At 45.4% G+C, this 24,215-nt stretch overlaps 1 protein-coding gene across 1 annotated transcript in view; it reads left to right on the top strand.

Annotated features, from left to right (window-relative positions):
* The first annotated feature begins 3,556 nt into the window (after window positions 1-3,556).
* The window catches only part of Grb2 (growth factor receptor bound protein 2), a 73,871-nt gene continuing 53,212 nt past the window's right edge, over window positions 3,557-24,215 (top strand). Inside the window, exons 1-2 of the mRNA XM_028889608.1 lie at window positions 3,557-3,756; window positions 12,479-12,683. Coding sequence (XP_028745441.1) covers window positions 12,606-12,683 — 78 coding nt within the window. The 5' untranslated portion in view covers window positions 3,557-3,756; window positions 12,479-12,605. The remainder of the gene's footprint in view (window positions 3,757-12,478; window positions 12,684-24,215) is intronic.

Below are 24,215 nucleotides of genomic sequence, written 5' to 3'. Positions count from 1 at the left end.
TGGGATAGGGTCTTATGTTGCCCAGGCTGGCTTTGTACGTTCTATGTGGCTGAGGATGGCCTTGAACTCCTGATTCTCTTGATTCTACTACTTGATTGTTGGGATTATAGGTGTGTACTACCACACCTGGCTATTTATTTTTACTACTACTATTATACCTTTAAAAATTTTTTTTATTTCATGTGCATTGATATTTTGCCTAGATGTGTATCTGTGTGGTGGTGTTGGTTCCTCTGGATCTGCCATGTGGATGCTGGGAGTTGAACCAGTGATTTTAACCACTGAGCTATCTCCAGCCCCTTATTATTCTTTTATTTTATGTGTGTAGGTGTTTTGCCTGTATGTGTGTATAATTTGTACATGCTTGGTGCCCATGGAAGCCAGAAGAAGGTGTCATGTCCCATGGAACTGTAACTAGAGAACTGTGAACTGCTATGTAAGTGCTGGGAATTGAACCTAGGTCCTCTGAAAGAGCAAAAAAGTGCTCTTAACCTTTCAGTCATCTCTTCAGCCCCTGTTCTTATTAATTTTTAATTATGAGTGTGTGTGTGTGTGTGTGTGTGTGTGTGTGTGTGTGTGTGTGTGTGTGAGTATGTAAGTACAGATGCTTTCAGAGATCAGAGACATCGGGTCTTCCCAGACCTGGAATTCCAGGTGGTTGTGAGCTGTCTGATGTGGATAGTGGGAACTAAACCCAGGTTCTCTACAGGATCAGTGTGCATTCTTAGTTGTTGAGCCATTTCTCCAGACCTATTTATTTATTTTGGTACAGGGTTTCTCTATGTAGCGCTGGCTGTCCTGGAACTTGCTACATAGATCAGGCTGGCCTCCAAGTCACAGAGATATGCCTGCTTCTGCCTCCTGAGTGCTGGGACTAAAGCCACTACCATATTTGGCCCTATTTATTTGTTTTTGAGACAGGGTCTTATTTTATTTTATTATTGTTTTATTTTTATTTATTTACTTATTTAGTTTGTTCGTTTTTCTAGACAGGGTTTCATTGTGTAGCTCTGACTGTTGGCTGTCCTGGAATTCATTCTGTAGACCAGGCTGGCTTTGAACTCCCAGAGATCTGCCTGCCTCTGCCTCCTAAGTTCTGGGATTAAAGATGTGCTCCACCACTGCCCAGCTTTATTTTTGTATTTCTGTCTTTTCTTCTTTTTTTAAAAAAATTTATTTTATGTATGAGTATTCTAGCTGCACTTATGCTTTTATGCCAGAAGAGGGCATCAGATCCCACTATAGATGATTGTGAGCCACCGTGTGGTTACTGGGAATTGAACTCCAGACCTCTGGAAGAATGGCCAGTGCTCTTAACTGTTGAGTCATCTCTCCAGCCCTATTTTTGGATTTCTTAATTACATCTTTTCCTTAAAATTTTTTGAGATAGGGTCTTACCATGTAGCTCAGGCTAGACTCAAAACCCCTTTAAATTATTTTTTTATTTTATGTACCAGTGGCTTGCCTCCAAGTATGTGTATGTACTACATGTGTGGCTGGTGCCAGAAAATGGTCTGGATTTCCTGGAACTGGAGTTATAGATAGTTGTCAGTGCTATGTAGGTGCTGGGAACCAAGCCTGGGTTCTGTAAGTGCTCTTAACCACTGAGCTATTTCTCCAGCTCTGTGGACTCAAAAGTCTTGATCCCCTTGCCTCAGACCTCCTAGTACAGGGCTTCTCACTTTCCGTATCTATGAGTGAGCTGAAGACACTAGCTGTCTTGTGGAGGCGCTGTGACTTTGGCATCCAGGGGGTCAGCCCGAGATCCTCTTGTTACTGTCACTTCCCACCAGCCGTCTCCTCCAAAACCTCCCGGGTGCGTGTCATTTGACACAGAAACCGAAGATGTGCATCTCATTACTCACCCCGAATCCCGGAGTCCACCCAACATGAGACAGTGTGGGATTCGATCGCTCTCCTTTCTGCTGCCCCCTTGCTTGGTGATCTTCGTCTTTCTAATTCCTATGCCACCAGATAATGGCTCCCTCTTCTGGAACTGGTCATTCTGATATGCAGTTCAGGGGCGCTTAGGGCCGAGTTCTTCTCTTTCAGACTAAGTCACTCTGTCCAGATTGCAAGGTGCTGGAGGCAGGGCTTCACCTTTTACTCTGAAAGGCACTTTCAATGCAAGTGATGTTCAGCCATCACTTGGTCACAGAACAACTCTTTTTCCTCATTTCAGTGGATCCATCTCTGTCCTACCAGAGGCTCGTGTGTTCTCTGTTTTGCTGGCTTCTAGACAACACATTAACATTAGATGTGTTCTGTGCTCTCCTGTAATTGGAACTGAGAGTTACTTCTCCAAGCTTCATCTCCCCCATACTCAGCAGCCCCCGAACAGGAATCTCTGTACTTTGCATTGCATGGAACACGACTTTCTCACGCCTCCATTCCTGTTCTATGTGCCGTTCCTTTGGCCGGCTCACCCTGGCTCCTGCGCTGCGGAACTCCTACTCACCCTCCAATACTCAGTTTCACGTCACCTTCTTTGTTAAGTCTTTTATGCAGTGGGCAGAGGAACAGAGCGAGCCCTCTCTTTCTCTTTGGCTTCCTCAGCATTTCCCCAAATAGCTAGAACAGTACTAAATCATTATTTATTTAAATGCTTAGAAAATTATTATTATTATTGGTTTTTCAAGAGAGGGTTTCTCTGTGTGACAGCTCTGGCTGTCCTGGGATTTGCTTTGTAGACCAGGCTGGCTTCGAACTCACAGAGATACGCTTGCCTCTGCCTCCTGAGTGCTGTTGTTGAGATTAAAGGCGTGCACCACCACGCCGACTATTTGTATTATCTTTAATTATGTAGAAGTGTTATAGGTGTGTGTGTGTGTGTGTGTGTGTGTGCATAAGGGTGTGTGCAGGTGAATGCTGGTGTCAGCAGAGGCCATAAGCACTACATCCCCTGGAGCTGAAGTTACAGTTGTGAGCCATCTGATGTGGGTGCTGGGTAAGGAACTCAGGTCCTCTGGAAGAGCAGCGAGTGCTTTTAACCTCTGAGATGTCTCTCCAGCTCAAGATATTACTTGTTTACTCTTCTGCTGCTACTCTTGGCCGAATTGCTTGAAGGCCAGGATCTCCGTACCTCGTTTTATCTTCTTACCCAGCACAGTGCTTACTTACAGTAGTAGGTATGTAGTTCAGTCAATCATCGAACACTGCAGGTTGTACGGACCAGGGACCAGATTCCCCAACAATTCTAGGCCTGGTCCTCTGTCTGGATTGAGCCATCCTGGGATCTCTCTTCCCTTCTCCCTCTTTGCCTTGGTTTGGTAGAACGGGAAAGGAACGCGATCCAAGTGTGGAAAGTGTTATTCCTCCAGGACAGAGTTCTAATTCACTTGCTCCGGCACCCAGAGGGTTACAGAGACCCAGGGGTGGAGCCAAGCCCGTGCCACCTGCTGCGGGGTGGGTTGGCGCATGCGCGCAGGCACCCGCTGGGCTACCTGCGGAGGCCAGCCGAGAAGGGGCGCTTGCGCTCTGGGCCTTTTCCGCCGGGGGAAGTCTCGCGGGGGCGGGGCGCGGCGGGGCGGGGCCGCGTGGGGAAGTTCTCGCGGGACCCTGCCAAGGAGCGGAAGCTCGGCTACTGCTGCTTCAGCGATCGGGCGGCGGCGGCGGCGGCAGCGCGAGCGAGGCTGAGGCGGGGACGGTGGCCGGGGCAGCGGGAGCCGCAATCGGGGAGCAGCAGCGGGGTTGGCGGCCGCGGGCGGCAGCGCAGGGCGGGCCGGGCTGGGCAACGGAGCGGACCGCTGCGCCACGGTGAGTGCACGAGAGCGGGCGGGAGGAAAGCGGGAGCGCCGTCGTCCCGGCGCCACGGCGGGCAGCCCGGGCCCGGTCGGCTTGGGGATACCGGGGCGAGCCTTTCGCGGGCCGAGGCTGGCTCGGACCTGAGCGCAGTTGCTGCGCCGCCGTCTCCTCGTTTCCCCCTTTGGGGCGCTTCCTTCCTGGTGCCAGTCTTCCTCCCGCTTGGGGCAGAGACCCGGCTTGTCGGTGAGGTCTCGTGCCGCGGCCGTCCGCCTTGGCGCAGAGGGAGCCGGGAGCAGCCGAGAGGCGCAGGGTGCTGTTCTGCGTCAGGCTGACTGAGCCCGGGAGGCGGGGGATTCGGTGCCGGCTGCTAACGTGGTGATTGATGCTCCTTTGACCTGCAAAGCAACCACGTCACCATCTTTTGGCATCTTGCGGCGGAATTGTGTGCGGGAATCCACCGTGTGTTAGAATGATTGTTACCCGGACCCGTCGACGGGTCTTTGTCAGGGCTGGGCGCGTCTGTTTTAGAACTACTTGAAAAATACTTGTTGGGGAAAAGCAGTAGCAGCAGCTGATGGGAATGCTGGGAGGAAGGATTTCAGCGAGAGAGCCCCGTTGGTTCAAGCCTGTTTGTAGCGCTCCGTATGAGCTAGAGTTTGTTTAGAAAGTGATTTTTAGGCTATCTTCAAATGCAGTTGCAGTCCAGTTTGCAGGCGAGCCGAAGCGCGCTCCAGGTCCGTCTTTCGGTTCCGTTGACACTCAGAAGAGGCTGGAGAAATTGGTGCTAGAGAAATCGGCATCATTTTGACTTCCGCACCCTCTTTCACTTTGTTCTCCAGTCTTTTCCTTTTCAGTCTCCTTTCCACTCCATTTGTAACGCTAGTCATTGGCCCCTCCGCCTCCTTTTTAAAAATAATCTACTTCCCCTTCTTGCTGTACCTCCGTTATAGTTTTTGAAGTTTCTGCCCCTTTTGGCACTGTTAATTTTCTCCGTCGTTCCAAGATTCCTTTTTCTTTTTTCAGGAAGATACCTTTCCCCGTTTTCATTCTTTTACTTTTAAAACTTCCACTGTATTGGTCTGCCAGCCAGAAGGGCTGCTCGGGCGTCGGGGGTGGGGGGTGGGGACTTGAGTTCTCCCCTGGGAACTAGGATACTCAAAGGACTGAATTCATTCCTAAGTCATCCATAGCACCACCAGATCACTAGTGGATTTTGCCCCTTTGCTTGTATTATTTGTTTTAGTGTTTTCTTCACAGAGCATGCTTCTATGCCTAGTATTTTCTTTCTTCTTCCCTCCCGTGTCTTTTCATTGTTAGTAAGGAAGATTGAGTCGGTTTGGGGGCCAAAAGACTTTGAGTTTTTAGTATGGCTAACAATTGTCAAGTGAAAATCAACTATGGAATTTATGAGTTAAGAGAGCTTGAAAAATATAAAGGAACAGAACTTTAGAAAATTTGTGAATTAAAGCCTACCCGTTCTAACTACTGATTTAGTCAGCAGGCTTTTAAAAATGATTTATTTTTATGTGGGTGAGTGTGTTTTGCCTGCATGTATTATGTACACCATGTTCATGCCTGGTGCCTTCAGAGGCTAAAAGAGAACAAATACCCTGGAACTGGAGTTACAGAGGGTTGTGATTTGCCATGTGAATTCTGAGAGTTGAACCCAGATCCTCTGAAGAGCAGGCAGTGCTCTTAATGAGCTGTTACCTCTTTAGCCCATCTGTCTAGCTCAGTTGTTGGGTTTTAAGTACTATTTATTGGTGGCACTAAGGGGTGTCTCAGCGATTTCGTTATGTCATGGGCGCAGCCGCACTTGTATGTAGCATTATGGAGCATTAGACCAGGAGAGCGACTACAGAGCCGCCATGTTCCCGACAGCAGTTGCGACTTACTAAGGCGCTCCACACCCCCCCCACCCGTCAGTGATGACTGAGATTAGTTGTTTTGTGTTTGCCAAAGTTGGTTTTTCCCCAGAATTGGGCCAAGTTGAATATGTATCATTTTTATTTTGTCCAGACACAGTGCATTTTCTGGAATGCAAAATTTAAAATTTGCTTAAGACGCCACTCAGATTTTAGCAGTGATTCTTAAAATTTGTATGTATAAATTTACCTGCCAATAAATTTGCTAAAATTTTTTTTAATCCAATTACTTTTTTGAAGTAAGGTCCTGATTTATATATAGAGTCCAGGTTGGCCTCAAACCTTTTATATAGTTATTTACTTATTTGTTTTGAGGCAGGGACTCTTTCTGTAGTCCTGGCACTATGTAAACCAGGCTGGCCTCAAACACACAGAGATACTTCTGCTTTTCAAGTGCTGGGATTAAAAGTGGGCGCCAATATGCATAGCCCTGGCTTCAAACTTTGAATCATCCTGCTTCAGCCTTACCTCGGTGCTAATGCTACGATATTTGGTGGGGATTTTTTTTTTTTAATTAGGTTATGGTAGAACTCCAGCAGTGTTGTATAAAGTAAATTTTTCCTCTTAAGATGGAAACATTTGAAAGATTCTATCCCACTGGGAAGCTTTTTTAGTAGGAAGGCAAATAACTCAAAATAGCTGCAGGAAGTCCCTGAAGCTGACCAGATTCTCCAGGCCCCTCCCTGCCAGAGTAAGCAATGGAAACAGTCCCTTTTGGACCAAGAGAAGCAGAGTTGCAGAGAAGACTCTTTAGACCAGACCAGCTGCTTGGAAGAAGCAGAAACCAGCCAAGCTGCCGGGAAGAGGTTTAGACCAGAGTCACTTGGAAAGAACATTCTCCAACCTTTTGAGCTGCCTGCAGGCTGTGCAGTGTGCTCCAGGTTCTCAGCCTTTGTGAATTGACAGGCTGGGGTGGGCTGTAGTGACGCAGCTGTCTTTGAGTCATTTCTGCTCCTGTGAGTAACCCCTCACCCATATGCCTGTAACTCACGCCAATAAAACTCACTGGTTCACCAACTTGGACTTTTGTGGCTTCCGTACTTTGGTCTATTGTGGGCTCTCTATCTGGGGTGAGTAGATGTGTGTTGTATCTTCCACAGGAAAAGTTTTACCACATGTCAAGCAGGCGCCCCACAATGAATTAGTCCCTGAATGTGTCTATTTAAAACAGACAACTTTTTAGGCTTGCATTAAAACTTGGATTAAAAGAGGAAATTCTCCGCTAGGAGGACCTCCTACACGATGGTCAAGCTCATGCTGTACGGTGGAACCACTTCCCTAGCAGTTCAGTACTTGTTCTGTTTCCAGTTCTAGTCCTGGGAATTGATCCTGGGACCTTGCACATGGTAGAGAAACGCTCTACCACTGTACTGTGCCTCAAACCAGTGATTAATTCTTCTGTTTTTAATTTATTTATTCATCTATTGTAACCTCAAGCTCATTATATAGCCGAGGGATGACCTTGACCTTCTGATCCTCTTGCTTCTACCTCCTGAAGTGTTGGGATTACAGATGTAAGCCACCACACCCCATTTATATACTGCTGGGGATCAGACTCAGGGCTTGTGCATGCTAGGCAAGCACTCTACCAACTAGGCTACATTCCCAGCCCCCATAGTTGGTTCTTACATATATAAAGTAGTAGTAAGACCAGTATGGGGTGGTTTAACTTTAAAACATATATGTCTTTCAGGTACTGTGATGGAGCGAAGCCTAGTGCATAGAGCATGCTAAGGAATACTTTACCATTGAGTGTGTCTCAAACACCTCCCTTTTTGTTTTGAAACATGGCCTCATGTAGCCCAGCCTGTCCTCAGACTTGCTGTGTAGCTTACATGGAGGCTGAGATTACAAGTATGTGCCATCGTGCCTTGAACCCAGGGCCTTGAATATGATAGTCAGGGCTTTACTGATGAGCATCATCAACAGCTCCAGGCTCAGTCCCAGTTTGTAATAATAGGCTGTTAATGTGCATATCATAGAGTTCTGAGTTCATGTATGTAGGTACCAGTTCCAGGCTTATTGTCACATGTAGACTTACAGTGGAAAGAGGTCCATCATCCTGGTTAATATCTTAACATCAGAATGTTTTTATTGGGTAGGTGCTGCTGTCAGCCTTATTTTCCTGTTGAGGGGCACTAGGGTTTAGAAAATGGAAGTGGCTTCTCTGGTGTCATTTTATTTGCAAATGCTAAAAGGGATGGTTGAACTCAGGCCTTACACCAGAGCATCTGTAAGGCCTTCGGTTTGCGTTGAGGGTACGGCATGGAAAGTAATAGTATCTGTTACCAACTAGTAGAAAGAACAGTTGTTAGCCGACCAGTTTCAATCATATATTCATGTATTATGTTGCTTTATACAAATTGGAGGAAGTAGTATTGGGGAGGTGTTGGGATATGGCCTTGATATGTATCGCTGGCTGGCTTCATGTGTAGCTTTGGTGGCTTTAAATTTTCAGTGATCCTCCTGCCTCAGCCTCTTGAGTGCCCCTCTCTGCCTGTGTTTTGCAGTTTTTTAAAACTTGGAAATATGTCTTTCTGCCTCTGGAGAAGATCTCCCTAGATAGATAGTACTGATTCATGGGTGTGGACTTTGCCCCATACTTGTGTCATTTTTAGTAATAAAAATCTGGGAAGTAGAATTGCTTAATCAGGGGTACAGCTTAATTCCCATCTAGAATGTAGATGTTAATGGTTTTATATATCAGCTGCAATGTCTAGCATATAGTAACTCCTCAGTCAATGAGTGAATATCTGATAGAATAAAGAGTCAAAATATTGCAGGTTGGATAGTGTATATCTTAAAAAACATCAGTAAGTACATAGAAGAAACCTTTTTAAAGATTCATTTTTATTCATGTGAATATGTGTGCGTCTTGTGTGTTTGCCAAGTGTGTGCAAGAGGCTAGAAAAGGTGTCGGATCCTCTGGAACTGGAGTTTCATGTGGGTCTAGGAATCAAACCTGGGTCCTCTGGAAGAACAGCAAGTACTCTTAACCATAGAGCCATCTCTCCAGCCCTGTTTTTACATTTTTTTTTAACATTTATTTTGTATGTGTGTTTGTGTGCATTCGCTTCTATAAGTAACACAATATCTCTATCAGAAAATAACTTGAAAGAGTTTATTCTCTTTTCATTGAATAGGTTCTAAGGATTGAACTCAGGTCCTCGGGTTGGGGAACAATAGACTGAGCCATCTTGCTGGCCCTCTGTTTGCTTGTTTAAATAGGGTCTTGCTCCTGACTGGCCTGGAGCTTATTTTGTACAACCATGCTGGCCTCTAACTTGCCGTGATCCTCCTGCTTCAGCTTCCCAAAGTGCTAGGATTATATTGTTGGCTTTGCTTTGAAAAGCAGTAATCAATAAAACTAAAAAACTGTCCTTGTCAAGATACCATGTAGCAAAAGGACATGCATTTTAAGTCAGAATTGGAGACATCTGCAGCACAACTGAACTGCCGTAGAAAAAGTACAGGGTCAGGCAGGGATGAGGCTTACGTAGTCCATAGTGTTTGCCAAGCATGCAAGAGCCCTGCACTACAATTAACAGAGTGTGTGGTGCATGCCTGTAATCCCAGCACTTGGTAGGTGGAAGCAGAAAGATCAGTTAAGGTCATCCTCTGCTGCTTAGAGTTGGAAGCCAGCTTGGGCTACAAGAGATGCTATCTCTAAACACCAGTAAGCAGTGAGATAGTTCTTAATCCCTGCTTTGTCTTAAAAAACAAAACACAAATGTCTGACACTTGTGAAAGTTGAAATTATTCAAGTAATCACTTAACAGAAAATCAAACCAGAGCCATTGAGATGGCTCAGCAGGTAACCGTGCTTGCTACCAAGCCTGGAGACCTGAGTTCTATTCCTGGAACCTACTTGGTGGAAGGAAAGAACTGACTCCCCAAAATCTTGACATGTAGGTGCACATACATGTACAAATGCAAATAAATGTGAGAAAATCAAATCAATAATTCCATGTTTTCGGCAAATAAAATAACGCATTTGACTTAGAAAACCTGAAGAGATTAGGTTATTCATAACAAAGGAATCCCAACCTTCCATTAAAGAAGCAACAAAACGACACACTGTGCTATACACAACACTATTTAAGGGAAGATCTGAAGACAAACGTGTGCAGTATTGACACACACATGCGAGCACACCCCACCTGGGGATTGAACCAGGCTCGAGTGTGCTAAGTACTTGCTTTCCCTCTAAGCTGTTTGTCCAGCTCCCACCAGAGTTGATACTGCTGTCCTCCCCAAGAAAATGAAGTGGCAGGGCACATTAGCAGTGCCTAGTGAAAGCGTCTCTAGACGGTTAGCACACAGTAAAGTCTAAGAAAGGACAGTTTTAATTGTTGAAGTGATAGGGGAATTGTATCTGAAAATGTAGCCTAAAGGATTTGGTAATTCTCTCTTTAAATTCTCTCTCCCTCTCTCTCCATGGCACTAGGCCAGCAAAGCTTAATGTTGAGTCTTCATGGTCTGGAGAGGCAGGAGAAATGCCATTTATTCAAGCAGTGAGCCTATCAGTTACACCTGTAATACTTTTAAACAAGACCCAGTTTTCTGACCAGAAAAATGGGATAATAGCTACCTTTTTTTTTTTTTTTTTTGGTTTTTTGAGACAGGGTTTCTCTGTGTAGCTTTGGAGCCTGTCCTGGAACTCACCCTGTAGCCCAGGCTGGCCTAGAACTCACAGAGATCCACCTGGCTCTGCGTCCCAAGTGCTGGGATTAAAAGCGTGCACCACCACTGCCCGGCAATAGCTACCTTCTAAGATAGATTGAGCTGGTAAATCAGATTGTGTGTGTGTGTGTGTGTGTGTGTGTGTGTGTGTGTGTGTGTGTGTGTAGTGCTTTGGATAGAGCCTGACAAATAAGTCACTGGAAGTTAAACAACAAAACATAAATGCAAATCAAAGCAGTGAGGTGTCAGGGCTGGAGAGATGGCTAGGAGGTAAAGAGCATTTATTCCTCTTCCAGGGACCTATGTTTAGATCCCCACACTCATACAGGGCAGCTCACAAACTACCTTTAATTTCAGCTCCAGGGAATCCAACACCCTTTTTTCTGGTCTCCTAGGGCACTAGGCATGCACATGGTACACAGATGCACATGCAGTCAAAACACCCACACATGCTTAAAGATTGTAGATATGATTTAATCCATGAGAACTAACTACAGAGAATGTATTGGGAATTTAAATCCTTACAACGGGCTAACGTTTCTATTTTTAATGCTTTTATATTTGCTAGGACTTCTTCCTTCTCTTGAGAGCACCACATAGACTAGCCAAGGTATGGCCGTGAAGAACAAGCAGCATTGTGGTTCATTAGGGTGATGGTCTTCAGACTGTCCTGAGGACTTCCCCCTGGCGATCTCTCCCCTGGCAGCACTCATGTCACCCCTCAATATCCCCAGCTGTCCTCTGCTTAGCCCATTCACAGCTGTATGCTTGATTAAGGCTCCAAATGTTAACTTTAGAACAAAAGAATAATAATTATCCGGGCCCCTCAAAGTGAGCTGCTAGGTAGTAATTATCCAAGAAAGGTGCCACTATAAATAATCTGCCTCCATTCTGCGGGGCTCTTGATTGCCATTGTTCAGTTTATATGGAAACTGTGACTGCAATCCAGAATGGGGGCTTCATTTTCCCTTAGATATGCAGAGATCCAGGTTAGGCCCCCTGTTCATGGCCTCACTGTCACCGGATACACCTCAGAGAAGTTCTGACCTATGACATTCACCTACAGAATCCTCTCACTCAGTGCAGGGCTCTCCTGACTGAGGAAGGCAGCTGAGGGAACTGGATGAAGCTGGGGTCAGACCATCTGGCACCAGCCTGTGCTTAACCTGTCCCCAGAGAAGACACTTGAGGTGGGGGACGTGCGGTCTCAGCACTCCGGGGGGGCCAACCAGGAGGATCACCTCAAATTCTTGGCCAGCCTGGTGTATAAATAGGGAGTTCCAGGTCAGCCATAACTCTGGTGTGAAACGTTTCCTTTCACTGCCCCTAATATAACTTGATAGCTCAGATTTGCCGAAAGGAACTACTTTTAAGTGTAAATTAGAACTTCAGCTCCGCTCTTGTGCTGTTCAGAAGCACAGAAGAGGCTATTCCTGAATGTTAAAACCGGATCACGTATTTCAAGGACTAGAGTCTGGGTATTTTGTGCAAGAGCAGATTTCCCCCTCCCCAGAAGAGTGCTGAGCTGAGTCCTCTAATGACCAAATGATAGGTTGGGCATGGACAGTGCTGGGCCTCCTTGTATCGTTGTGGGTGGGAAAGAGCATTCTAGGATCGCTCTCGCCCCCCTTGAGAACAGGTGAAGGTTTAGTTTCAATAAAGAGTAGAGTCGCTCAAGACCCAAGTCCTTGGTGGCTTCTGAGGGGGAGTGGGAGTGCCCTGCTTCTCAGGACACCAGCCGGTGGGGAGGAACGGGAGGGGGGCCCGTGTGACCACCCCCGGTGCCTCGCTTTGCCGGACTGCCTTGGGTGCAGGGTGTGCGAAGGGGTGTTAGGGGAAAGGCTGAGACCGACGCCGGCTCCAGAGCTTGCACCCTGCGGGAAGGAAGAGGAAGTGTATTCTGGAATAGCTTAAGCAGCTGCCGCTATTGGCCGCTGGGCCTGTCAGTCGCCTGGGGCTGAGGCTGAAAAGAGGAAGAAGGAGAGCTGTTGCCTGGAAGGGAGGAGGAGGAGGGGGCTGAGCCCAGCGGAGCCAGGGGGCGTGGGGGCTGGGAGTGCAGGCCAATTGGCAGGGCGGGGCTGCCTTCGATCTGGCCACTTCTCTTAATCATCGCTCTTCTGATTCAGGGTGGCATTGTGTGTCCCAGTGTGCAAGAATAGCCCCAGAATCGGAAAGGCTGAACCCAGAGCTCTTCAGCAGGGAAGATTCCCTTCCCCCCTGCTTCAGGCTGCTGAGCACTGAGCAGCGCTCAGAATGGAAGCCATCGCCAAATATGACTTCAAAGCTACTGCTGACGATGAGCTGAGCTTCAAAAGGGGGGACATCCTTAAGGTAAGTGCTGATGTGGTTGCTTCTCGTGCTTGGCTGCCTTCCCTCACCGTGGTAACACACAAAGAAGCTGTGCTCGCTCTTCCCCCAGTGCACACTTTGAACATTTGTCACCAGGTTTGATTGGATAGCTTGCGGTAGATGCCGAGTGGATCATTAAATGTGGCCAACAGAGTTGGTGTGATGTGTGCTCCGTAACTGCCTTTGTGTGATGTCTGTCTGTTTATTGATACAGGGGAGTCAAAAGGGATATGAGTGATGGCTTTACCTTGTGAAATTGTATTTATTTGAAAAAAAAAAACCAACAAGGAATTTTTTTAAATCCTAAACATGAATTATTTATGTAAAAGCATTCCTCTAGTCTTACTGTGATAGCCAGGAGAATCTGCATTTTGTGATGGGATCCTAGTAGATTAGAAGCTGCTTAGGGAGAGGATGAGCGTATATGCACAAACTCGCTGAGGAGTTCATTGCCTTTTGTTTCTGAAAAAAAGAATGGAGTTCTACATAATAGTGTTTAACTGGCCCTTAGACAAGGCAGATTCGGCTTTCTTTAGAGGAACTTGAGCAATTGCTGCAGATTAAAATCGAATTGCATAAAAAATGGATACAGATTAGAAGTGAACCACTTCACAGCTGGCAGCTTATTGACCCTGCTATGACATGGGCATTGGCTCCCCACCTGGCACATGGTGATTTACCCAACTGACCAAGCACTTGCACTTTTGGGCATCACTTTTCTTTACGGGGGTGAGTTTTGTCTAAGAGTGTGTGGACTCTGAGTGGGGAAAACTGAAGCCTAATGTTTTGAGTTCTGCCCGTGTCTCAAGTTTTGATATTCTTTCCTCAGAGCCTTAGCTGGCAAATCCCAACAATCTAGACTTTGTTTGTTTGTTTGTTTGTTTGTACTACCAGAGTAATGTTCTTTGATTTTATAGAGGACGAAAGTGAAAACATGATTTATAGGAAGAACTATATAGACTCATTATGTGAACCTATTGATAGTTAATGTTTGCCCTCAGTGCTCAAAGTGAGGGAGTGTTGTTGTATGACAACTTTTCCTGAGGAGATGCCACACACATGTCTACTCAGCCCAGATACAGAGCCCACAACAAACTAAAGTATGGACACCACCAAAGTCCAACTTGGTGAGCCAGTCAGTTTTATTGGATTACTTACAGGAATGTGGGTGAGGGGTTACTTACAGGAGCAGAAATGACTCAAAAGACAGCTGCATTACCAAGTCCCACCCCAGCCTGTCACAGTTCACAAAAGCTGGGAAACCTGGAGCACACTGGACAGCCTGCAGGCTGCTCAACACTCATCTCAGCCTCTTGCAGGCAGCCCTGCTGGTCTCTGCTTCCTCCAGTCTGGGCTCAGTCCTCTTACAGCCCTTCTCCCCCAAGCCTTTCCTGCAGCACAGCTTCCTGAGAAGGAGATGCTCAGCTTTTATTGTTTATTGTGGCAGGGAGGAGCCTAGTGCATCAGGTCGGTTTCAGGGACTTCCTGCAGCTATTTTGTGGCGTTCACCTTCCTGTGTAAAGAGCTTCCCTGGAGGATGGAATGTTTCAATCTCAGAGGAAACTGTTACACCTTTTCCACATTAAGGAGCTGGGCTCTGAAACTGTTGGGGGGGGCGGGGGGAGTTGGCTCTCAAGTTCCCGAGCAGTGTTAGAAATGGTAGGTGAACTGCACATAAGGTGGTGCGGGCGGCTGGGAACGTAAGCACCTCTCTTGTGACATCAGGCTCTCTGAGAGCTTCCGAATGTGAGAGAAGCATAGAAGCAGCCCTGGCTTTAGAGCCTTTGCTGGTTTCTTAGAGTGCTAGAACTCCGAGAGAACTCCGGCTACTAAACTACTCGTTGCCATTGGTACAAAGGTTATTTTCTCTGTGGTTACTGTGTATAGTAGACAGTCCACTTGTGTTATCTTATAAGGAGACTGGTTACTCAGACACTCAACATTGGCAACTTAAACAAAACCCTTAAGAACCAGGTTTTGATTTGTTTTATTTGGTTTGGTATTTTGGAGACAGTCTTTTTTTTTTTTTTTAAGCCCAGGCTTGTTTAGAACTCACTATGTAGCCCAAGATTGTAGGTGAGCTGCACCATGCCTGACACAGTTTTGTTTTGATGTGCATGGTATTCCCTTTTAACTTACCTAGTGACTTACACTGCCACTCCCTGATGACTGGCTCTTAAGTTTGTCCTATACCTAGACCATAAATGTTTGACAAGTTGTTCATGTCCTCCTGGGAATTTTTATGATGAGGAAGGTGAATCAGAATGTACCTTCCCACTTACTTTCACATTCTATTTGGGAGAGAAAGCCATACACTTGATTCTTTCCAATTTGGTAGATAACTGGGATATGAAGTCATAATGCCATTATTGCTTTTGAACAGTGGCCATTAGCTGTTTGTTAGTAATCTTGTGGCTCTACTCCAAAAAGTGAGTGAGGGAGTATGAATGTGTGTGTGTTGATACAGTGGTTGTCCTTTGTCTCATAGCCTGAAACAGCTTTATGAAGAGAAGGGACGTGTTCTGTGTTAAGAGCTGTTGGTAAAACAAGCAAGCAGTTTTCTTCCTTCCTTCAGGGAGTAAGCCCACATCATCACTCGCTTGGATATCATTTGATAGTTCTGGCCTCATAAAAGGGGCTGGAGTAGTACGTAACACTTAAAATTTGATTGAAACAGATATTTGTCGTCCCTTTTCTTTTCTTCCTCTTGTTGTTTCTTCGCTTGTTCTATTTTGAGATGATACCTGTGTTACCCATGCTGGTTTCAAATTCATCTGCTTTTGTTACTTGTCCTTACCTATCTAGGCTTGTGTTTTGCTTGGAGAGCAGAGGTACTGGGACTTAAAAAGCTTTTCTTGCAAGCTTCAAGCCTTTGCATGGTTGAACTGCAATTAAGTCCCCATCGTTGTGGTAGAGGCTTGCAATGGGCCCTGAGAAAGGGACTGGGGTGGAGCTCAATAGAACAGTACTTGCTAGGCATTCGAGAAACCCTTTGTATCTGTAGCCTTTGTCATACCAGACTGCCATGTAGTCTGTGTATGTCCTCAGGTACTGCTGCACGGGGATCCAGAGGCCATTTCAAGCCCATAGACCTTTGTGAATTCTATTAAAGCTGCTTGCTTCCCTTCTGGAAGGGGCTAGCACTCCAGTCATCGAGGTATCCCCTGGCTCACTACCTTTACTATCCTCCTGAACTGCTTGAGAAGTAGGTCTTGGGTTCATTTTCTGCCTTTGAGCATCTGTCTGTCTGCTGCTTGGCCTAGTTCAGTGTCATGTTTACTGAGCATGCCTTGAACCAGACTCTGTTCCTTGCCTTGACTGTTGGGGAAGAAACCTAAGCTACACTTTGTCTTCAATAGCTCTGAAAGAAAAACACATCACTGTACTAAGCAGCCCAAGACAGTGTTAAGTTCTAGGGTTTTAGAAAAGGAAAGGCCCTTTTAAAACCCCTTAACTTAGAGTTTAAGGTGTTGGGGTTTTTTTTGGTGTTTTTGTTTGTTTGTTTGATTGGTTGGTTGGTTGGTTGGTTGGTTGGTTGGTTTTTCAAGACAGGGTTTCTCTGTTTAGTCCTGGCTGTCCTGGAACTCACTTTGTAGCCTAGTCTGGTCTCGAATTCTGAGACCACCTGCCTCTGCCTACCAAGTGCTGGGATTAAAGGCATGCCCTACCACTGCCCTGCCTAGATTTTAATTTTTACATCTATTTATTATTGTGCGGGGATGGGCACTTGTGCCACAGCCCGCTTGTGGAGGTAAGTCCTTTCTCTCCTTCCGCTGTGTAGGTCCTGGTGATCGACCTCAGGTCAACAAGCTTGGTGGTGAGTCATTTTACCTACTGAGCGGCCTCGCCAGCCCCAACTCGGCCTGTATTGGGGGAGGTGTAGAGTCCCAATCCTGGAATGTTCTAGTCTTCACTGTGTGATCTAAGTGCCGGTGTAGGTATTGGCTATTAGGAATGGAGGAGAATGCTGTGAGAGATGCTAAAGGGGAAATGATGGTTTTCTACCTGGCATCCAATGGTGTCTGCATCTCCTGTGGTCCAGGAGGACTGCCCACTGGTGAGCACAGCTCCTGTGGTCCAGGAGGACTGCCCACTGGTGAGCACAGCTCCATCTGCTTGGCTGGTTTCATCACAGCTGCAAGGCCTATATTTCGGTATAGAAGTCTCATTTCAGGTATTTGAGTAAAATGTGTAAAGAAATAAAAAGTAAGGCTGTTTTAAAACCTAGTATGGGTATACTGAGAGACGCATTTATGATTACCTATGGGTAATGTCGTTCACAAAACTAGAACGTTGTGTTTTAAGTATTTTTTTCTATTCCCACCCACCCACCCACCCACCCACCCACCCCAGACAGGGTTTCTCTTTGTAACAGTCCTGTCTGTCCTGGAACTCACGCTGTAGACCAGGCTGATCTCGAACTCAGAGATCCGTCCTGCCTCTGCCTCCCAAATGCTGGGATTAAAAGTGTGTGCCGTCAACACCTAGCATGACATTAACGTCTTTATGGCTGAAAAAAAAAAAAGATGTTTTATATATAAAGTGCATTTTCTTGATTCTGTTATTGGACATCCCTGTTGGTTCCCTGACTTCGCTGTTGTGACTAGTCCTGGGGTAAACACCAATTCAGATGCCTCTGATATTTGACTTGGAGTCATAAGGAAATGCTAGAGGAATTGGGGTAACTTGATTTATTTTTTATTTTATGTATTTGTTTATTTTTTAGACAGGGTTCCTCTATTAGCTTTGTTGCCTGTCCTAGAACTCATTCTGTAGACCAGGCAGACCCCAAACTCACAGAGATCCACCTGCCTGTGTCTCTTGAGTGCTGGGACTAAAGGTGTGCCCCACCACTGCAGAGCAGGTCATGTGGTCTCTTTATTTTAGATTTTTAGTTTGTTTTTCAGTTTATCATTGTCTTTATGTGTTTTTAAATTTTACGTTTGTACAATGTGTATATGAATATGTCACAGTGTGTGTTTGTATGATGTTTGTGAGTGTGTTACAGTGTGGATGTTTGTATGATGTTTGTGAGTGTGTTACAGTGTGGATGTTTGTATGATGTTTGTGAGTGTGTCACAGTGTATGTTTGTATAATGTGTATATGAGTGTGTCACAGTGTGTATGTTTGTATGTTTGTGAGTGTGTCACAGTGTGTATGTTTGTATGTTTGTGAGTGTGTCAGTGTGTATGTTTGTATGATGTGTATGAGTGTGTCACAGTGTGTATGTTTGTATGATGTTTGTGAGTGTGTCACAGTGTGTATGTTTGTATGTTTGTGAGTGTCACAGTGTGTATGTTTGTATGATGTGTATGAGTGTCACAGTGTATGTTTGTATGGTGTGTGTATGAGTGTGTCACAGTGTGTATGTTTGTATGGTGTGTGTATGAGTGTGTCACAGTGTATGTTTGTATGGTGTGTGTATGAGTGTGCTGCAGTGTGCATGAGGAGGCCATGAAACAACTTTGTTAAGTCAGTTCTCTCCTTCCTCAGGGTGTTTTTTTTTTTTTTTTTTTTTAATTCTATTAATTATGTTTGGGGTGTGTTGTAAACATGTCACAGCATGCGTGTTTAGGTCAGAAGAGTTTGTTGCTATTGGTTTGTTCCTTCCATCATGTGAATTCTAGGGATTGAACTTGGGTCATCAAGCTTGGTGACAAGAGCCTTGACCTGCTGAGCCATCTCGTCTCATCGGCTTTATCTTTTGTTTTTACGGAATGGCCATACTGATTTTCATAGTGACTGGAGTAGTTTACATTCTCATCAAGAAGTGTATAAAGGATTCTCTTTTGTCCAAATAGTCAGCATTTATTGTTACTCTTTCTTTTTTAGATTTTTAAATTTATCTTTATTTTCTATATATGAGTGTTTTACCTGCCTGTATCTCTTTGCGCCACATGTGTGCTGCGCTTGAGGAGGCCAGACAGGGACATCATTCTGACTGTGGTGAGGTAGAGTCTCTGGAGTTTTGTTTGGTTGGTTGGTTTTAGTTGATTGAGACAAGGTTTCTCTGTGTAGCCCTGGCTGTCCTGGAACTTGCTCTGTAGACCAGGCTGGCCTGGAACTCAGAGATCCTCCTGCCTCTGCCTCATGAGTACTGGGATTAATGGCGTGCGCCGCCGCCGCCGCCGCCGCCGCCGCCGCCGCCACTACCACCACCATCTGGCCTTAGCTTGATTTTTAAAATGACAGTTTGTCATATGAGTTCTCTCAAGGCAAATAGATTTATAGTCACTTTGTCAGCTGAATGCAGAGTTTCCAAATGGATGCTGAGAATGAACTTTCGGTTCCTACGCTTCTTGAGGAGCTGGGATAGAGACCACTTCCCTCTTCTGGGGAAGAACTGACTGAGGACATGTACTGTTCCCCTGGGGTGTCACATTCTGCCTCTTTGGCAATAGGTTGAGCAGACACCATTTAAGGAACTCTGGCTGCATGTTTGGACCTTAAGAATTTTTCCAGTGCACTAAAGAACTGATACCATTAACCTCGTAAAGGGCTGACACCATTAGCTCCATCATGTGGATGTGTAAGTAGGCTCAGAAACAGCCCCTAGAGCTGTGAGCCACCCAACATGGGTACTGGAAACCAAACTCCAGTCATAAGGCAGAATCGGTCTGTGCTCCTAACTGCTGAGCCATCTCTCCAGCCCCTGGTTTTAAATCTTTTAGGCTAAAGTGCACCATAGTCAGTGTTTAATATCAAAACTTGGAGGCCTTAAAAAAACAAAGCAAAACCCTAATGACTGAGGAAAATCTTGCTCCACTTGGCAGGTACTCTTTGATTTTACCACGTACTGGATGTGGTATGAGAGACAGTTAGAGTGTATTGTAAGGAGTTACACTCCGTAACCTGCTCTACAGAGCAAGTTCCAGGACAGCCAAGGCTACACAGAGAAACCCTGTCTCAAAAAACAAAACAGAAAAAAAGAGTTAGATTCCAGGCTAGACTCTGAATCTTAGCTCTTCTACTAGCCAGTTGTCATCTTGGACAGTTGGCTTAACAATTTTGCATTCGGTCCTCCCATCTGTAAAATGGGACTAATAATACCTGCCTTCCTAGGGCCACCATAAAGTTTAAAAGAGCTAACATGCTAGTGTGTTTAAAGCAGTGACTAACATCCATAGACTGTAATTGGCTAGCTGCTCTTAATTTTACTAATAGATTCAAGAGCACAGACAGTGTCGGAACTCCTAAAGTCATTCGCCTCTACCCACTAACCTGGTAAGTGTGTGTCTACTGTTACCTCAAATTCTGGTCTGCTAAACCCTGTCCCAGAACTCAGGGTATTTATTTGGTTTTAGTTTTGGTTTGAGACAGGGTCTCACTATGTAGCCCTGGCTGTCCTGGAACTCTCTGTAGACCAGGCTGGCCTTGAACTCAGATCTGCCTACCTCTGCCTCCCAAGTGCTGGGGTTAGAAGCATGAACCACCATGCCATCTCACTTAAACTTACTTTAGTTATTAGAAAGAACTAGGAAACTCCGAGCGCTATATAAACCTCTTTTAGTACTGTTTCAGAAATATCCAAGCTTTATCATTACGCAATACAGGCTGTTGAAATGGCTCTGTGGATAAAGACACTTGATGCCAGCCGGGCGGTGGTGGCGCACGCCTTTAATCCCAGCACTCGGGAGGCAGAGCCAGGCGGATCTCTGTGAGTTCGAGGCCAGCCTGAACTACCAAGTGAGTTCCAGGAAAGGCGCAAAGCTACACAGAGAAACCCTGTCTCGAAAAACAAAACAAAACAAAAAAAAAAAAGACACTTGATGCCAACACTGGTGAGCTGAGTTCCATTCCTGGGACCCACGTAGTGGAGGAGAGGATTGGCTCCTGAGAGTTGATCTCTGACCTCCACCTGTGCACCTGGCTTGGCAGTACATGTGTGCACATGTGTGCATGCAGGTGGGTACGTGTGTAAGTGGATGTAGCTGAACATGTAGCTCAGTGGCATAGTGCATGCGTGCATGACATGCGCAGAGTCCTGTGGTTCCTCTCCAACACTGGAGGAAAAACAAAACAACTTCAATATGCTGTTATTTTCTATATTTTACTAATTTTTTAGTGGTTATATAATATATCAAGGTAAAGTTCTTTAATTGACTTTCCTAGTTCCCTGTTGCTGGGTTTCTTGATTGTTTCTATTAATAATTTAGTTCTTAGTCTCAAGGGGGCCTTGGGTATATGTTGTCCTGCTGTCTGACTCCTGGACTGATGTCACCTGCTTTAAGACCGTTACTAAGAATGCCCCAACTTCTCAGCCAGGATAGATCTAACAGTAGTCCATCTGTTTGCTCCATTCTTAGTCCCCGATAACAACAGGACGTTGTTTCAGAGTTTGACAGTGTTTTATGGGACTGTGATAACCAGATTTGTAAAGTGCCTAAGCAGCTTTGATATCTGAAATGGTTGGTGTTTTTCTGAGAAATGTTTTATTTTGTGCGTTTAAGGTGATTTTTGCCTTTCTAACTCTGTCATGAAGCTAGTAAGTAATTATAACACTAGAGAAATTTCGCATGTATTTCTAGATACTTTGTAGTTTTTGTTTTTTGTTCCTGTTTTTTGGTTTTTGTTTTTCAAGACCGGGTTTCTCTGTGTAGTTTTGGTACCTGTCCTGGAATTCGCTCTGTAGACCAGGCTGGCCTCGAACTCACAGAGATCCGCCCCTGGCTCTGCTTCCCAAGTGCTGGGATTAAAGGTGTACGCCACTGCCGCCTGGTTTTGTAGTTTGTTTTTGAGACAGGGTTTTTGCTATATATACTTGGCTGGCCTGAATCACCATGCAGACTAGCCTGGCTCTAACTCAGAGAGATCTGCCTCTGCCTGGACTAAAGGTGTGCACCACCAATGCTGACTGTATTCTGTAGTTTCAGTTCTGTTTTCATTCTTTGAACCAAGTGAATCTCTTCTAGACAGATTTCTTAACCAATGTCTAGAAAAAAAGTGGAAAAACAAACTAGGTTTTGTTTAGTTTATGTTGCAAGTGTGCTTTAACATTAAGAAGCTGTGCTTTGAGAAAGCACAGAGAAAGCTGTGTTTTGAGAAACAGGTAGAATAGGTAGTAAAACCTCCTCATTCACCAGCACGCGCATTTTCAGTGGTCTGGATGCTGGATGGCTTGTGGAAGACTTTTACTGTCTGGCCAGCATTTAACAATAGGTGTATTTGTAACATAGACGTTTGTAATCAGAAAAGGCATAAATAAATAGGTACCATCTCCAGATGGCGGTTACAAGTGACTTTTCATTGTTGCTGGGTAGCCCTCTGGCAGTCCTCTCTGGCCTGAAAGTCACAGACGTTCTCCTGCCTCAGCTTCCCAAGGGCTAGAAACAGGTGTGTGCTCTTGTTAAAGTGCAACTGGCTCTCTCTAATGATCCAGTTCTTTATCCCAGTTTGATTCCTGTCAAGCATCAGTCTGCTTCACTATGTCAGTTTCTGCAGTGTTTGCTTTGAAAGTAAGTGAAGACTTGAAGTTTTGAACAGCTTTTTAATGTTAATTCATTTAAGCATTGAGTATTAAGTAAGGAAAGCGAGGTTATGCTTTTTCTTGTGGCCAGATAACTTTTTTGAAATTAAGTAAATCTAGAGTCATCATTGGAGAACTTATAACCACCCCCCCACCAATGTTTAAGTTTTGGAAGTCTTCAGGAAAAAGCATTAATATGTACAGCCGCCATCACTATTTACTACGTGCAGCTGTTATCATGATTACTGTGGTCTCTGAAAGTCCAGGGGCGAAAACCAGTAATAAAACTGAGTTCCAAATGCACATAATGGAAGTAAGCAGGTATGTCAGTTGTGGATAAACAGACAGGGTGCCTGTTTAAGTGTCCTGCATCCCTTTAGAGACCATCAGGGTTTTGCAGCAGTCAGGATGTTAGAGAAGACTTTTCTCAGTCACTGAATCCAAATGGAACCTGGAATTTGTCAGTTTTCTGAAATGTTGTTGTAACAGCATCTACATCAGACATCCACCCGGGTGAGTTTGTGACCAATGGCCTCACCTAATACCCAAGGTAGAAACTGATAGACTCGATCTCCTAACTGAGGTCACTGTGGAGACCCACCAGTGTGCTTTCACGTGTCCTGGAGTTGGGAAGTCACACTCTGTAGGTCCTTATCTGGGCCTTGATGAGGTGATCACACCCACTGGGCAAGCTGCTGACCTGCGCTGCAGACTTCAGGATTCACTGTTAGTTTGCTGGAGCCTAGTGTGAAGGCTGATTTTGGCTCATCTTTCCCACCTTCCTGCTAGGTCACAAAGGTCCAGCAGGAAGGACACACTCCTCATCTGCATAACCACAGGTGACCCAGTCAAGTTATTTTCTGCTCTAAACTTGGTTTGAGGGTTTTTTTTTTTTTTTTTTGTGTGTGTGTGTGTGTGTGTGTGTGTGTGTGTGTGTGTGTGTGTGTTTATTTATTGAGATGCAGTCTTGATACGATACTCAGATTGGCTTTGCCTCCTGGAAGCTGGAGTAGCCGCACTTGCCACCACACCTGGTTTCCTGAACCCTTGGTTTTTTTCTGTTTTAGATCCACAGTCTTTTTTTTTTTAAAGATTTATTTATTTTATTATTATGTATATAGGAGGGGGTGCCAGATCTCATTTCAGATGGTTGTGATCCACCATGTGGGTGCTGGGAATTGAACTCAGGACCTCTGGAAGAGCAGTTGGTGCTCTTAACCTCTGAGCCATCTCTCCAGGCCCAAGATCCACAGTCTTATGTCTGGGTCTCAGTTCATGGTCGTCCCACTTTTGCTTTGCCAGTGCTGGGATTGTTTAGGTATTGTTTATTTTTTGAGACAAGGCCTCACTGTGTATCCCCAGCTAGCCTGAAACTCACTGTGTAGACCAGGGGACACTGTTGTTCGAATCTAGATGGTCTTTTAATAAAAAACCCGGTACCAGATATTGGGGTGAAAGCTGAAAGAGCAGAGAAGCAGAGCCACCACCTATTACCCCACCAGCTCCACAAATCCTCTGACTGAAATCCTGAGTCCTCACCCAAAAGGGTCTCAACTGAACTGCCTTAGTTCCTGTTTCCTCACGTCTTTGTTTGTTTGTTTTTCGAGATGGGGTTTCTCTGTGTAGCTTTGTGCCTTTCCTGGAACTCACTCTGTAGCCCAAGCTGCCTCGAACTCACAGAGGTCCTCCTGCCTCTGCCTCCCGAGTGCTGGGATTAAAGGCGTGCGCCACCACCGCCCGGCTCCTCACTTGTCTTGTATACTTTTCTCTGCCAAACATCACTTCCTGGGATTAAAGGTGTGTGGCACCACTGCCTGGCTCTATATCTAATTTAATGGCTAGCTCTGTCCTCTGATCCCCAGCTAAGCTCTATTGGGGTATATAATATATCTACCACACTGCACTTGAACTCAGATTCATCCGCCTTCGCCTCTCAAGTGCTGAGATTAAAGGTGGGCATGCCTGTTCCTGACTCTTTTTTTTTGTTTTTGCTTTTGTGTGTGCTGTTTGTTTGAGAGAGGGTCTCACTATGTAGTCCAGACTGGCC

The sequence above is a fragment of the Peromyscus leucopus genome, chromosome 8b, assembly GCF_004664715.2.
Source record: "Peromyscus leucopus breed LL Stock chromosome 8b, UCI_PerLeu_2.1, whole genome shotgun sequence".
NCBI lineage: Eukaryota > Metazoa > Chordata > Mammalia > Rodentia > Cricetidae > Peromyscus > Peromyscus leucopus.
Note: the sequence above shows the minus strand (reverse complement) of the source record. Positions and strands in the feature narration are given on the sequence as shown.